Consider the following 14,544-nt stretch of genomic DNA (forward strand, 5'->3'; position numbering starts at 1 on the left):
AAGCTGCTTACTACAGGTCCGACTTCATTATGCAAAACAATTTAGGAAATAATGTACTTATTGGAAATAGTGGTTATGCTATTATTGCAGAAATGTAAATTAGCACAGCCTTTTCATAATGCCATTTGGCAACACCTATCACAAAACGTCAGTGTATACACTTTCAGATAGTCCACTTCTAGAAACCGATCCACAGGATCGTTTATGTAAGTGTAGAGTGATATATTTATGAGGCCAGTGGTCTTCAAACTGTTTTACCAGTGTGCCTAAAATAATTTTGAAAACCCATGTGCCCCTTACACATCTTAAGTTGACATCTAAAATTTGACATGTTTTGGTCACAAAAGATGTAATTTCTGCTATATTTTAAAATATAACTATTATATTGCTCTCTTAAATATATTCAAAATATACTTGAATGCCACAGTAGTTTAACAACCATTGTCATCCATCTTTTTTTTTAAAGATTTTATTTATTTACTCATGACAGAGAGAGAGGCAGAGACACAGGCAGAGGGAGAAGCAGGCTCCATGCAGGGAGCCCGACATGGGACTCGATCTCTGGTCTCCAGGATCACACCCCAGGATGAAGGCACCACTAAACCACTGAGCCACCGGGGCTGCCCCACTGTCATCTGTCTTAAAAAATCATGAATAAGCTGGAGTGCTTGTGTGGCACAGTCAGGCATCCGACTCTTGGTTTCAGCTCCGGTCGTGATCTCAGGGTCATGATCTCAGGGTTGTGAGATCAAGTCTCATGACGGGCTCTGTGCTCAGGGTGGAGTCTGCTTGAGATCCTCTCTCCCTCTCCTGTGCCCCTCCCCCCCTGCATCTCTCACTCTCTCTCAAATAAAATAAACAAGTCTTTTAAAAAAAATCACAAATATGGGACACCTGGGTGGCTCAGTGGTTGAGCACTTGTCTTCGGCTCAGGGCATGATCCTGGAGTCCCAGGACTGAGTCCCGCATCAGCTCCCCAAAGAGCTTGCTTCTCCCTCTGCCTGTATCTGCCTCTCTCTCTCTCTGTCTCTCATGAATAAATAAAATCTTAAAAAAAACTTTTTAAATCACAAATAAGCTTTTCTTTAGCAGTTGGAAATTCTACCCCTTTCTCTCTCTGAATTCATATTTCTGTCATATTGCTGGATTTTACTCTAATGTAATTTATCTTTCTGCTTTTGTTAATTTTGTCTTTCATTCATTATCTTTTTCTATAAAACATAAAAACATACATAAAAACATGTATATAAATAGAAATTTATGATTTCTTAATTTCCTGTGATCATAAGGTTCTAAGTGTAAAAATGAATTTTCTTCTGGAAGGAGTTACCTGACAATTATTAGTAGTACATAAATGATAGAAGCATATGTATACACACAACCATACATTCTGATAACCTGTCAGCATAAAAGAGGAGAATCTTATTGGGCTTTCCCTCCAAATAACTTTATGCACACGTGTGTGATTATTAACATGAGAATGCCATGGCTTGGTATTGATTCTATTCCTATTTTTCTTTCTATTGATGTGTCAAGAAACTTTGTTCACATAAATAGAAGTATATGAGAATGGAAAGAATTTTGTTATCAAAATGTTATTCAATTCATTGAACCCTTTCCAAATTATACGGCAAAAATCAGACTGTGGTCTAGCATCACCAAGAACTATTTTGAACAATCTATCAATGAACAACTCAGTGGGTCTCCTTCAATTTTGTAAGAAGCAAAGACTTACAAACCAACCAACTTGTAAATGGATTTTTTTTGTCCAGTCAATAAAATCACTCAATTTCTCAAGTACCATGCCAATCCTGAAAGTGTCTCTCAGTTTGCACCAGAGGTTTGCATACCTGTGGAGTGGGCAAGAGATTGGCTATGCTGTGTAAGCGGAGAGCAGGTCACTGGCAAAGGGGAAGGGAAAGGGAGAAGCAGCCTGCCAGTGGGTCTCTCCCAGGAGAGGAGTTTGAAGAAAGAGCATATAAGAAATGAAGCACTATCCATGGCCTGGGAGTATCTATGGCCCCCCAGGGTATGGGTAGCCCTGTCTACAGATCATTGTCCTAGGCTGCTCTTCGCAGCATTGCTCCGAGTGAACTGGTTATGCTAGAATCATGCCATGGAATATTATCTTGACATTAAAAGTAGAAGTTTGACCTATGTGACTTACATGTAAAGATGTCAAACATACATTATTTATTTCAAAAAACATCTGTGAACTGTACATACAACATGATTACATTTAAAGAAATTCATCCACCTACCCAATCACGGAAAGACTTCTGAAAGTGTGTACAACAAATTAACAGTGATTATCTCAAAGAGAGGCTGGGACTCTGAAGGGACTTTCTAACTTCCCCATGTTCTTCCTTTTTTTTTTTTTTTTTTAAAGTACCTACTCCCTTTGTAACTAGGGGGTGGGGAGAACTTCAGTTAGCTGATTAATGTTATATGTTCAGAACTTTCTTACTTTCCGGGAACAGTAGTCATGGTAAGAATGGAGGTTGATGCCTGGTTCTTTGCCTCTGTGTGACTATGGCTACACCAGCTACCACTTAGAAATCACCTGTTTTGTGTGTGCCACTTCAAATTATCAGGTCTAAATTTTACAACAATCTTCTTAGGCAGATGGCCATTACTAACCCTGTCATACACAAGAGGAAAGTGGAGCTCAGAGTCACTCAACCTGGAACTTGTAGAGCTATAATTCACATCCAAGTGTGCCTACCTGAGAACCCGCGGTTCTTCTAACGTACCCCACTTTCCTCGGTGATTCTGTGGGACTATCTTGTCTCTGTATTAAGGGTTTGCTCTAAGAACTCAAATTTATTTAGGATTGCAAACATCCTACCCATTTATGTTTTTCAAAATTTTTGATACATTTTTTAAAAATGTGAATGAATAATTTTTAAAAATGTATAAAAAGTGACACCATGACTATTATGCCCACCATTGCTGATTACTTAAACTTCCATCTGGCCAGCAAATCTTTTACAAGCAAAAACCCTAGATGAAGACTTAGAAAGGGCCAAATTAGCAACTCTAGGTTAAAGAAAAAAACAGAACTGAAGGAATTTCAATAAAGAGACAAACAAAAGAATAAGCTGTTTAATTTTAAAGAGGAATTAGAGGTTACCAAAAGAGCAGTTTTCTCAATGTCCAGAAATCTCAACTAAAAGAAACAGAGGCAGACAAGCCTGTGGGGCCAAACTGGACCTCTATGAGCATTTCCTCCAAGCCCCAGGTTTAAAGTTGAAAAACCAAGATCCACATCCAAAACTAATGTAATATTGTGTGTCAACTCTACTCAATAAAGTAAAAAAATAAAAATCCAGGACCCAAAGAGGTGCACGGCATGTTGGATGGCCTGCTAGAGCGGGGTGTACATCCAGAGGGTGCATCTCCTTTCAGGGAGCAGAGGAACAGGGCATTTCATCTCACTCAATAGCACTCTACTTAGAGAAAAGAGGAGCAGTTGCACACTCATAAAAGAAAATCTTAGAGAAAAAAAAAAAAGAAAATCTTGCATGTGAAACAACATCCTAATGCCTGGAATCACACAGAACCCAAAATTAAATCTTTAAAAATAATAATAATAATTTATTCATTCATGAGAGAGAGAGAGAGAGAGAGAGAGAGAGAGAGAGAGGCAGAAACACAGGCAGAGGGAAAAGCAGGCTCCCCACAAGGAGCCTGATGCGGGACTTGATCCCGGACCCTGGGATCACACCCTCAACTGCTGAGCCACCCAGGCATCCTCAGAACCCAAAATTAAATGCCAAGTAAAAATCTCAAGGAGGAAAGACCTACTGCCTGAAGCCCGGTTCTCTTGGTACCACACTGGAAGGGACAGGTACCTCTAGAACTGGAGGACCCCATTCTCCAGCCATGGGGGAAGGAAGAGGACAGAGGTATGAAGTATTTAAAGTGCCCTATAGGGGCGCCTGGGTGGCTCAGTCAGTCGAATGGCTGACACTTGGTTTTATTTATTTATTTTTTAAAATATTTTATTTATTTGACAGAGAGAGAGAGAGCAAGCACAAGCAGGGGGAGTGGCAGGGAGAGGGAGAAGCAGGCTCCCTCTGAGCTGGGAACCTGATGGGGGGCTCGATCCCACACCCCTGGGATCATGACCTGAGCCAAAGGCAGATGCTTAATCGACTGAGCCACCCAGGTGCCCCCTGACTCTTGGTTTCAGCTCAGATCGTGGTCTGGGGTCATGAGATAGAGCCCTGTGTCTCAGGCTCCCTGCTCAGCGGGGCATCTGCTTCTCTCCTTCTCCCTCTGCCTCTGCCCCTCTTGTTCATGCGCTTACTCTCTCTCTCAAATAAATAAAAAAAAATCTTTAAAAAAAAGTAAAGTGCCTTTTAAAATCTGACATTTCATGAGCGATTTGAAAAAAAAATTGATCTGCTAATTGTACATTTCTGGGCAGCAGTGAGTTTTCACCCATGCTTCAACACCTGCCTCTCTCTGGGGCCTTTTGTTTGCCCCTGACACCTCTCCTCTCCCCAGACCCTCACCCCTGCACACATGTGCTAGACCTGTGATTTTCAGAAGCCATCCCCAGAACTGGGTATGAATCCATGACAAAGCTACCACCTGTCTATAAAGTGCCAAGGAAAAGAAGGCCAACGCTGTGAGTCTTCCAGTAAGCTAAATTTGTCCAATCTTTAAACTCAGAGATTATTTCCACCAGGTGATGGCATTTGCTTTTTAAAATGTCCTTAATTAGTAAAATAAAAGTCAGCAGTCCTTCGAATGAAAAGCCTTTTCTGTGTCTTTGAATTCCAAAGAACATGAACAACCTCGGGGAGAGATGACTCAAGCCTGGGGAGGTGGGGAGCGCCACTGCAGGTCACCACGCAGCTAAATAAAGCGGCTTCTCCGGCTCTAAATCAGGGCTCTCTGTGCACTGACACCTCATCCTTAGCTTGTCACCACCAGATCCAATTACCCTCTAACGGGGCCCACCAACCTCACTCCTAAGTGCTCATCGTTTTTCTCCTGTAATGAATCCAAGGTAGCGGGAGGTGGACCGGGCCCAGGTGTCCACATCAGGCCTTAACAAGGGCCCATGGCTAGAGAAGGAGCTTGGGAACTCAAATTTCCTCCTTAATAAGGTATAGTTTTGTCTCCAGTGCTTTTAGTATGGCAAGGGAGTTACTTGAGCATGGTTTTCCCACAGGTCATAGATCCCTCTGAATATTTACAAGTCAAACGGAAGCCATAGCCAGGCTCTGCCAATCTGTGAGCCCGGGGCCAGTGGGCAGAGGGCACTGCAGGCCAAATAAATGCCATGTGCCATCTGAGACTGCGTGTCACCTGCTCCCTTCTTGCTTCCACATTCATTCGTGGCAGGGAGGCCTTGGCTGAGCACAGTACAGAAGTGACCAAGCTTACTGTGTAAGTCTCTCTGCCGCCTATAGGCTACTTACTATACCGCATTTGCATTCTTCAAGCTGCCAGTGGTCTCAGCATGTAGCAAAAGTAGAGATGCCCGAGCCATGGGGCTGAAAGTAGACCACAGGAGACCTGAGCACAGAGGTGGGCAATCAAAATACCAGAGCAGGATGTGCTGCGTCTGCGCGCAGGTGAGCTTCTGGGGCTGGTCACAGGTCCGCGCAGGTAGCTGGCACAGTGACCCTCTCTGAGCCAAGAGTCATTCAAACACACTTGCTAAACACCCAAACGTCCCCCTGCTCATCTTACCTGTCAGTTACTTTTCCTTGCTGCTGGCTGATGGCTGCAGGTGGCTCAGGCAGGATGGCACTGCTCACTCTTTGTGTTTTTGAATCATTCGCACAGCCAAATACATCGCTCCCAAGAGGTTAAGCAACATGTATCACCATCGCCCCACTTTGCTTAGCTTAACCTCCGCCTGTTCCTTTAGTATTCATGAGCGTTTTCCTACTGGCACTTTGAACGTTTATTGCTTTTGCTCTTATCAGATGTGACAAGGTAAAAGAGGTTTGCAGAACCTATCAAAACTAAGCATGAGCCCGGCCAGCCCAACAGACTGCCGAAGATCGGGACTGCCCTGATCGGGGCTGAGCGGGCAGAGGGAAGTGCCCTGGTTTGGGTGCGGCCTAATGTTTCTAACCGTGAACGTCCGTCAGTGAACATCATCAGTATACATTCAGGACCGGACTTTTAGAAGTGCCCAGAAGGACAAGGCCTTGCCATCAGCCCAACTCCTCCAGGACTGCAAGGTGATTTTGAAACCAGTCCTGGCTGCCAGCTTGACCTCATTTACTCAGTGCAAACCTAGACTGTGAGCCCTAACAGTCTTAGGTGAGAGGTGGGGAGTCACACGTGGCCCTGCAGGGAGAGTTCTGGCATAGAACCTCTTCTGAATGAACTGGAGCCAAGGCCAAGTGTCCCGAAGTGCAGGGAGGACACCAAAAATGCTCAGAGGACTGACTAGGTTCAAGACCCAAAGTTCAAGATGTCTCACTTCCTTGGAATAAAGCACATGACCCTCTTTTGCTTTTTGCAGTCACACTGGAGACATGCATATTGCTTCTCAAACAATCCTGATATAAACTGGCGTGTAATCATGACCTGTGTCCCTGGATAGGAGCCAGAGCTTCTTTTAACAGCTTTATTGAGGTATAATTTGTATACCATAAAATTCACCCCTGTTAAGCGTACAACTTACCAATTTTTAGTAAGTTTACAGAGTTGGGTAACCATCACCACAATCCAGTTTCAGAACCTTTCCAGGATCTCAAATTAATGAGCTCTTAATAGCACTCCCAGGGTATCAGTAGGGAAGTGCTTCTGCATTTCCTGGTTCACAGGAGCCAAAGGCCAGGAGGCATCCATGAGAGATTTGAGGATAAGATGAAGTTAGATTCATTCATGTGCTCCAAGCCAGTTCCATGTCCTAAGTCCATCGACTTTATAGCTAGCAACACTTGGCCCCTAGATGGATGGCAATGTCAAGTGTGTATCTGTGGATCAGGTTGGAAAGACAGGTGAGAAATTCCCAGCTTTTCTATGTGAGGAGGGGGTGATGTCCACATAAAGGGGTGGAAGTGGGAAAAGTGGGATGAGAGCTGAATAGAACAGGGAACAACGGTCGACGGAGGCAAGCAACAGGGGAGAAACAAGAAGGGTTGCTTCTAAGTCAATCAGCTCCAACAACTAGATGGCTTAGTTCCTGAGCTGCTTCCCACCTGAGGGCCCGCTGCTGTGTGCTTCAGCGGGAAAGAGTCGGAAAATCTCTGCGGTATTGAGGTGTAATAATAAATCCTGCCATGCCGTGGGAACTACAATATATGGCATAATAAAAGTAAATGTTATGGCACTTGACTTCTCGGCCTATAATCTCCCATTCAATCGGAGCAGAGATTCTTCCGTCAGCAAGAGAAAACTGGACAATTTAATTTTCATTTCTATTCATGCACAGGCCTGCTCTGGAGCTCATCCACGTTTCCTATTATGTTACTTGAAATATGGCGGTGTAGTTTGATACACAGTATCTCAAACCGACATCAACAACATCGTTTTAGACCAACTGATTTCATTCTAAATTACTGTGGGGCTGACAGATGCTGGTAGCTGCCCACACGAGATCTGAAAAAGCCATGTTCTCTAATTCAATATTATAATAATTTAAAATTATAGCTTTATTAAGAGGAAACAGATTTATTTATAGCTAACACTGATGATTTCTAATGGCTTTCAGGGCTGTATTCGGCTATTCATGCAGCCCACATTTGGACAGCTTCAATTGTTTGAGTCACTAACAAAACATTCTGGTACAAATAATTTCCTTCTTGATTCAAAGCAATGAACAAGTGCTACAAAAGCAGAGACACAAAGCAGCCCTGAAGGGAGGCAGTTCCTCTGCAGTGTCCTATTCTCCTTGACCAACCCACCTGTGACAGTATTTCTGCATTTGGGCCTGAAGACATTCTGCTTAAAATCCTTTCATCCCTTGGTCTCTGAGATGTTGCCAGATTCCTCTTTTCCCTTAGATAGGGACTTTTGTGAATGGTTTGGTCTTTTTTTTTTTTTTTTAAATGGTTTGGTCTTTAAGATCTAGGTCCTTCTTTCTCTTCTTCCATGCTAAGGATTTTATCTTCCTGACTTAACTATCCCTTCTAAGCAAACAACAGCCTTAATAATAAGCATTTCTATCACTGAGCAGCCCATCAAGTGATTTTTACAGAACTCTGGAAGACAAGGTAGGAAAGTTGGGAGGGATGTTAGTTCCCTTCATCAATAAAGAAGCTACAGCCCAGAGAGTCTGTATAAATTACGGAACGTTTCCTGGCCTGGAGGCAGCAGCCTGCACTCACACATGGGGCTGTCTATAGGTGCCAGCCCTGCGTTATGTCGCCTGGAAGGTCCTAATGTCTACCTGCAATCCTTGCTGGCCTCTACAACGTCGACCCTCCCCAGCCTTGGCCTTCCAGCTTCCACCTCATCCAGCACTGACTAGATCTCAAAGTCAACACACTTAAATAAATCCACATTCCCCTCCACGCCAGTCCCCCCGCCAGACATGCTTATTTCTACCCAAGTCATTTTTCCCCTACCCTCAAACCTCACAGCTGACACAGTATTCTCTCCTCCTCCCTCCTCCTAAATCCAGCCTGTGCCTGAGGCCTGGTAATAATTCTCTCGAGTTGCTGCTTCCCCATCCAGCCCTTCTTTCACAATCCTATGGCGAGGCTTAATGTGGGCTCTCTCTTAACTGCCTCAAGCCCAAACTATCAAATAACCTGACTCCTTGACGCCCATCTTTCCTTCATCTGACTGGTCTCATAGAGCTCCATCAGTTAGTATCTAAATGCTTAGACCCAATCCCGCCAGTTTGGTGTCAACCCAGCACCTGCCGAATAAATTACAGAGGCATCCCCTTCCTAACGAGTCCCGCCCAGACCTCTGTGCCCAGGGCAGCTCCCTCCGTGTGGGCACGAAGCCTCTCCTGCGGCTGATCTGTGCTCAGTTACCAGCACGCCCCATGGGATCTCCCTGCCTGCCTCTGCCTCAGCGAACCCAACTTCTAGATCCAGATAAGTCTGCCCCCCCTCCCCCCTCACCGATGGAGCCTGCCCTAGCACCCTGGGCACCAAGGAGCATCCCCAACTCTCACTGACATTACTTTCTGCCACTCAGTGGTCAGACAGACCGTTGCTGTCACCTCACTTTCCATTTGCTGTCCCAGCAGCCAAAACAGACCCGAAGCTGCTGGGAGGCAGGACCTGTGCATGAGGGCCTTGCCCTTGAGTGGGTACTCAAGTATTTAGTGGCTGATTCCATGGCTGCTGATCATCATTTCTTGCAACGCAAATAATATGTGTTACATTATTAGCTTGAGGAATTACAGCCTTCTGGGATTAACGTCTTCTTGCTAAGTGAGAGCAAACTAAGCCTCAGCAGCTCTTTCTGGGCTCCCAGATAGACACAACTGGTACTGTTTCCACGAATGAAGAGCTTTCATAGACAAAGACACTTTGATCAAGGCCCCCACCATTTTCAAACTAGCTCGTCAGACTGAGAAATATGAAATTCCTATTTTGGTGAGAGCCACCTGAGTCATCTCCAGACCCAAAGAAAACAAGAGCCAAAGGCCAATGCTTTCACAGGCAAGGCACAGCTCTGTGTATTCTGGGGGAGGGAGAACACCTCCCTTCCCGTGGGAGGCCCCACGTTACTGGTTATCGTGCCTTAAAATGTGGGCCCTTAAAATGTTAAACCACAGTAGCAAGACCAAAACTTCAGCAGGCTCATTCTGATGATTCCTTCTCATTCATAGCCAATTACTGCTCCGCTCTGCCCTTTAACCAGGTCAAAAGTCCAGCAGGCCAGCATTTCTATTATTATTCCATCAGCCCAAGCTGTCAGAAGCCCTTGGTCATGCTTCCTGACTGAGCTTCTCAAAGGCTGAGGATGTGCAACAGTCTCTGGAGACAGAGCAAATATTTTTGGTCTTTAGAGTTACAGTGACACATCCTACCACTAAGTCTTCTCAAGATCAGACCAGAGACTGCAAGTCAGCAGTTGCAAAGATGCAACTCTATTAGCAGGTTCAGGAAAAAACAAAAACAAAAACAGCACCCCAAAGAGGAGTAATCCCAGGTGATGAGAAGGCTCACGTTAGGCACTCTGGTGCCTCTTATGAGCCTGCCAGTGGTCAGATGTTTGTTTCTAAATTGAGCAGCCAATGCAAAAGATGCTGGAAATCTTCCGTGTCAAATCAGTCCCTAAGAGTGGCTGCCAGAGGTTAGGGAAGGGGTGGGGAAGAGGAGGGAGGTGGGTACAGTTATAAAAAGGCAACAGGGGGGGATCCTGATGGCTATGGAATGTTCTGTATCTTGGCCATGGAGGTAGATACACAAACCTACACATGTGACAAAACTGCAAAGAACTAAAGACGCACAAGTACTAGTAAAACTGGGGAACCTGGTGGACGTGTCCATGTCAATATCCTGGTTGGGATCTCACGCTATAGGTTCATTATGATGTTACCATTGAGAGAAAAAGGGTAACGGGTATGTAATTCTCTCTGTATTACTTCTTACAACTGCATGTCAATCTCTAATTATTTCAAAAGAAAAGCATTGAATTAAAAAGGCAAATTCCAAAATGTAGCCCTATTAATGTAGAATATTGTGACCATGACAGGAACAAATAAAAGATGTAAAGCTAATAAAAAAAAATAGTTACTGAATCTAGACTTCTTAAAAGGGCTGTCATCCAAGTCAGACCAACAGTGGCATCAACCAGCACATGCAACCTCATGCCACCTGCGCACATCCCCAAAAGACCCTCCAACAAAACTTGTGTACCCACAGAGACTTTAACTACCTTCCCCTTTATCAAAGAGTGCTACCTTAACCTTTGAAAAACTTACCCACATTCTTAACTAAGTGGTAATTTTCATGCCAGAGCTCATTTTAAATTCAAACTCAAAACACTGAGTGCTGTGACTACAACGAACTCTGCCATTCTTCATTTTCACCCATTCACCTTTTTTTCCACTAAATAGGTATATCACTAGAAAATATGAATGTAAGTGCTAACGTCCACTTCTACAAAAGGTTTATTTATCACTTCTTTTCATTAGACTGTTCTCCTGAGGTCAGGGAGATTAGAAATCCCAGGCAATCTGTTTTAATGTGGAAACCACCATCACTTCCCCTTCTTTATAAAACTGTGACATTTAAAACCAACCATGGGCTATTAGCCTTTCACTGAAATGGCTGTGTTAGTTCTCATCAGGCTGCTTAAGAAGGCAAGTCAAACTCTGAAGTTCTCTTAAAATTTTGCAAAGAGAAGCCAGAAAGCTCTCCTTACTCACCGATGTCATTGCTGCGGTCCGAGAGATCCTTGTCCAGGATGCCAGAGATCGAACTGCCCACCAAGTCAATCTTTGGACCGTCACCCCTACATTAAAAACACAAGTCCAAGCATTTAAAAATTGGTGTGTGCCCTTGTCATTTTGTCAGCTTTCTTGCTGCACGCGCATTAAGGAGCGTGCTGTGCATGGGGCGGGTGGCACTGTCGCCTGCGCCTGTGAGGGAGCCAGTGGGAGCCAATGACCTATCCAACCACATGGGCCTTGGTGAAACCGGCTGACAGACTGGATGCCCACCTCTCCAGCACACATTTTCAGAGATGGCTATTTTAATAATGACTGTTCAGCAATACACCTTTAGCCACAAACCCTCCTGCTGGTACACAGGGTACAGCGTAGGGCCTTCTCCCGCCCCATGGCCAAATAAGCACCAGCAAATGATAACTGGGAGCTTTCCTTTTAAGGAGCAAGGAATTTAGCCAATGCTGCTTGTCAAAGGTCGGCTACTTTTAACCTTGAGAAAAAGGTTTTCTGGCCTGAGGCGGAGGAATCAGCCAGGCTGTTGACAGGCACAGGGGGTTGAGTTTAAGATCTGGCAGCCTGAAGGCTGGCGCTGGGGCACAAGCCTGTAAAATTAGACAGCTCTTGGGTGGGTGCCCCCATGCCCATCAGGACACGAGTGACTTCCCTCTGTATCTGGGCTAGGAACAGCCCCAAGGAATGGGAATAGGCCTCTGAGATGATGAGAGAAGTAGCTCACTCGTGCATGAACAGAAGGTTCCTCCAAATTCCCCCAAAAGGGCAGTTCTCTAGTCCCTTTCAGGGGGATGAGCCCTGAGTGAGATTATCTGAGGTTTATGATGGTAGTGAAAGCGGAAAAGATCCTCACCCATAAAGTGAGAGGGAGAAGCCAAGCAGTCATTCTGGGAAAGCAACAGAAATAATCCACCTCATGGCTCTTGGCAGTCATCATGGCCTGAAGCCAAACCACACAATGAGTAGCAGAGTTACTCAAAGGAGAGCGCCTGTCTGATACCTATCATGCAGAGGGGATTGAGAGGGCCAAGCCAGGTAGTTCCTACTCTGGAGGGGCTCATGGTCTAAATGCGAGAAAGACAGACAGACACAGGCCCACATGGCACAGGCTATGCAAGAGACAGGCATATCAAAGTCATCTGGAAAGGACTGGATCAGGGCAGGGGACCTGTGTGGTATGGCAAGGGGCATGCAGGGGAGGTGGCATTCCAGCCGGGCCATGGAAGAAAAGGGAGAGAGGGCATATCAGGAGGAGGTGCAGTAAAGCCAGGACCCCAGGTGGGTGGGAGTGCCTGGTGTGGCCAGGGGTCCTGGGGCTAAAGCCTGAGGTCCCCAGAGGGTAGTGAGAGCAGAAAGGTCAGCAGAGTCAGACTGCCAGGCTGAATACTAGAGGGTTCTGTTTGTCCTGGGGGTAATGGGGAATGGAAGGATAGCTGAGCAGGAGACCTGTAAGCCTGGGGACAAGGGAGGGACTCAACAGGGCCGAACCCAGTGTCTTTGCACAAGAAGGGCCGGTGGTAGTGGCATTCAGCGAGATTCGCATGTCCTTGTGATGGTGGAGGAGGCCCAGTGGAAGGAGGCAAGCCCCCGTCAGTTCCCAAGCAAACAAGCCTGATCTGTAACCTCCAGTGTAACGTCAAGTACCCTCAACAGAAGACAAGCAGAGGTAAGAACTCCAGGGTGACAGGGCTGGGCCGAATGGCCTGACTGCCACCAAGACAAAACATAGCTCTCACGCTGTGGGTGTGTATTATGAGACTTCCTGGGCTTTTCAGAGCTCAGCCGAAGTAAAAGTTCAAGAAGAGCGTGGACTACTGCGCTTGGAAGGGGGAAGCAGCTTGAGCTTCAGAGCAGAGCCTTTATTTCCCACCTCAGCCCCGTCTCCTAGGGCCTTGGGGGCCCCCAGGCCAGGCTGCTGGAGCAGAGCCCCTCTCCATGCCCAGCCACCAAAGGGCAGGTCCCATAGGACTCTCTCCCTCGAGCAGACCCCAAGCCAACAGCAACAATGAGACTGAGGAAATTCATTTCAAAACATTCTGCTGGCAGGGCCCCAGTGGCTACTAGTTTGAATGTAACCTTCTGGATGAAATGTTTTGTAAATGCACCATTATTTGTAGGAAAAGCATTTTCATTTTTAAAAGTTCTCAAGGGCTCTCAATCTTATTATTTTCTAACTACAGAGTCGGAATGGTTTGGTGCTGTCATTCCCCAAACTAACACAACTCAAATTATACCCAGGGCCAGACAGTCCTGTCCTTTTGGGAACACAAGGACCAAAACCTGTGAGAACATGTGTTCTGTTCAGGGAGAAAGGTCATTCAGGCAACAAAAGTCCAGTTAATAAAAAAAAAAAAAAAGTCCAGTTAATTCCACTGGGCTTTTTTTTTTCCCAAGGGGAAAACTGGTTTGAGGTGACACCATGGCGGGTGGCTGGGCAGAGAATCCGAGGGTGTGCTGGTGGGAGAACGAGCTTTATGTAGCAGCTAATGATCTGTATCTCAGAACAGCTCAGCTTGGTTGCTTCTGAACATTTGGTTTATTCGTGCATTTTGGTAACTATGAATCTTTGGAGCCGCCACTTCCCTCTTTGATTTGACAGCTAGAAGCTTCCAGTTAAATGTGAGCCTATCTTGAGGGACTGTAGAGAACCCTACTGCTCATTACTGTGCTCATCTTATCTTGGGCTATATTACTTTTCTACCTTTATTTTCTCCCTTACTGTCACTCTCAACTATTTTATTCTTGTAGATGCATTTTGGAAAGTTACCACAAAGCCTTTGGGGAATGGTTCAGGGTAAAAAGAAGTAATTTCTAAGAATAGGGTGTATATCAATAGCATTTAAAATGGGCATCTGCTTTGGCCCAGTTCTGGGAGGCTATGCTAAAGAAATAGTCTGAAATGCCCAAGTGGGTTTTGTAGATCAAATAAGACCACAGTCTTATTTGTAATAAAGAAAAATTAACACTGAAATCTTTCATGAAGAGGGGAACAGTTGAGTAACCTATATTTGGTGGACTTTTATATAGTCATGAAAATGATATTTAGAAACACATTATGACAAGAAGGACAAAGGCTGATATTACAGTGGCAAAGGACAGCAGCAAGTTAAAATGACCCACTCTTCCATGCACATATACCCACATGCCCTGCTTGGGTATCAGGAAGGGGGATTGTTATTTAAGACTGGAAAAATATT

The 14,544-nt window shown here is 45.2% G+C and overlaps 1 protein-coding gene across 15 annotated transcripts in view; it reads right to left on the minus strand.

Moving 5' to 3' along the window:
* The window catches only part of SH3KBP1 (SH3 domain containing kinase binding protein 1), a 339,638-nt gene that overhangs the window by 22,504 nt on the left and 302,590 nt on the right, over positions 1-14,544 (minus strand). For all 15 annotated transcript variants that reach the window (XM_025438119.3, XM_035711695.2, XM_025438092.3 and 12 more), the window contains one exon: positions 11,315-11,400. In XM_025438119.3, coding sequence (XP_025293904.2) covers positions 11,315-11,400 — 86 coding nt within the window. The remainder of the gene's footprint in view (positions 1-11,314; positions 11,401-14,544) is intronic.

Source organism: Canis lupus, chromosome X, assembly GCF_003254725.2.
Source record: "Canis lupus dingo isolate Sandy chromosome X, ASM325472v2, whole genome shotgun sequence".
Classification (NCBI taxonomy): Eukaryota; Metazoa; Chordata; class Mammalia; order Carnivora; family Canidae; genus Canis; species Canis lupus.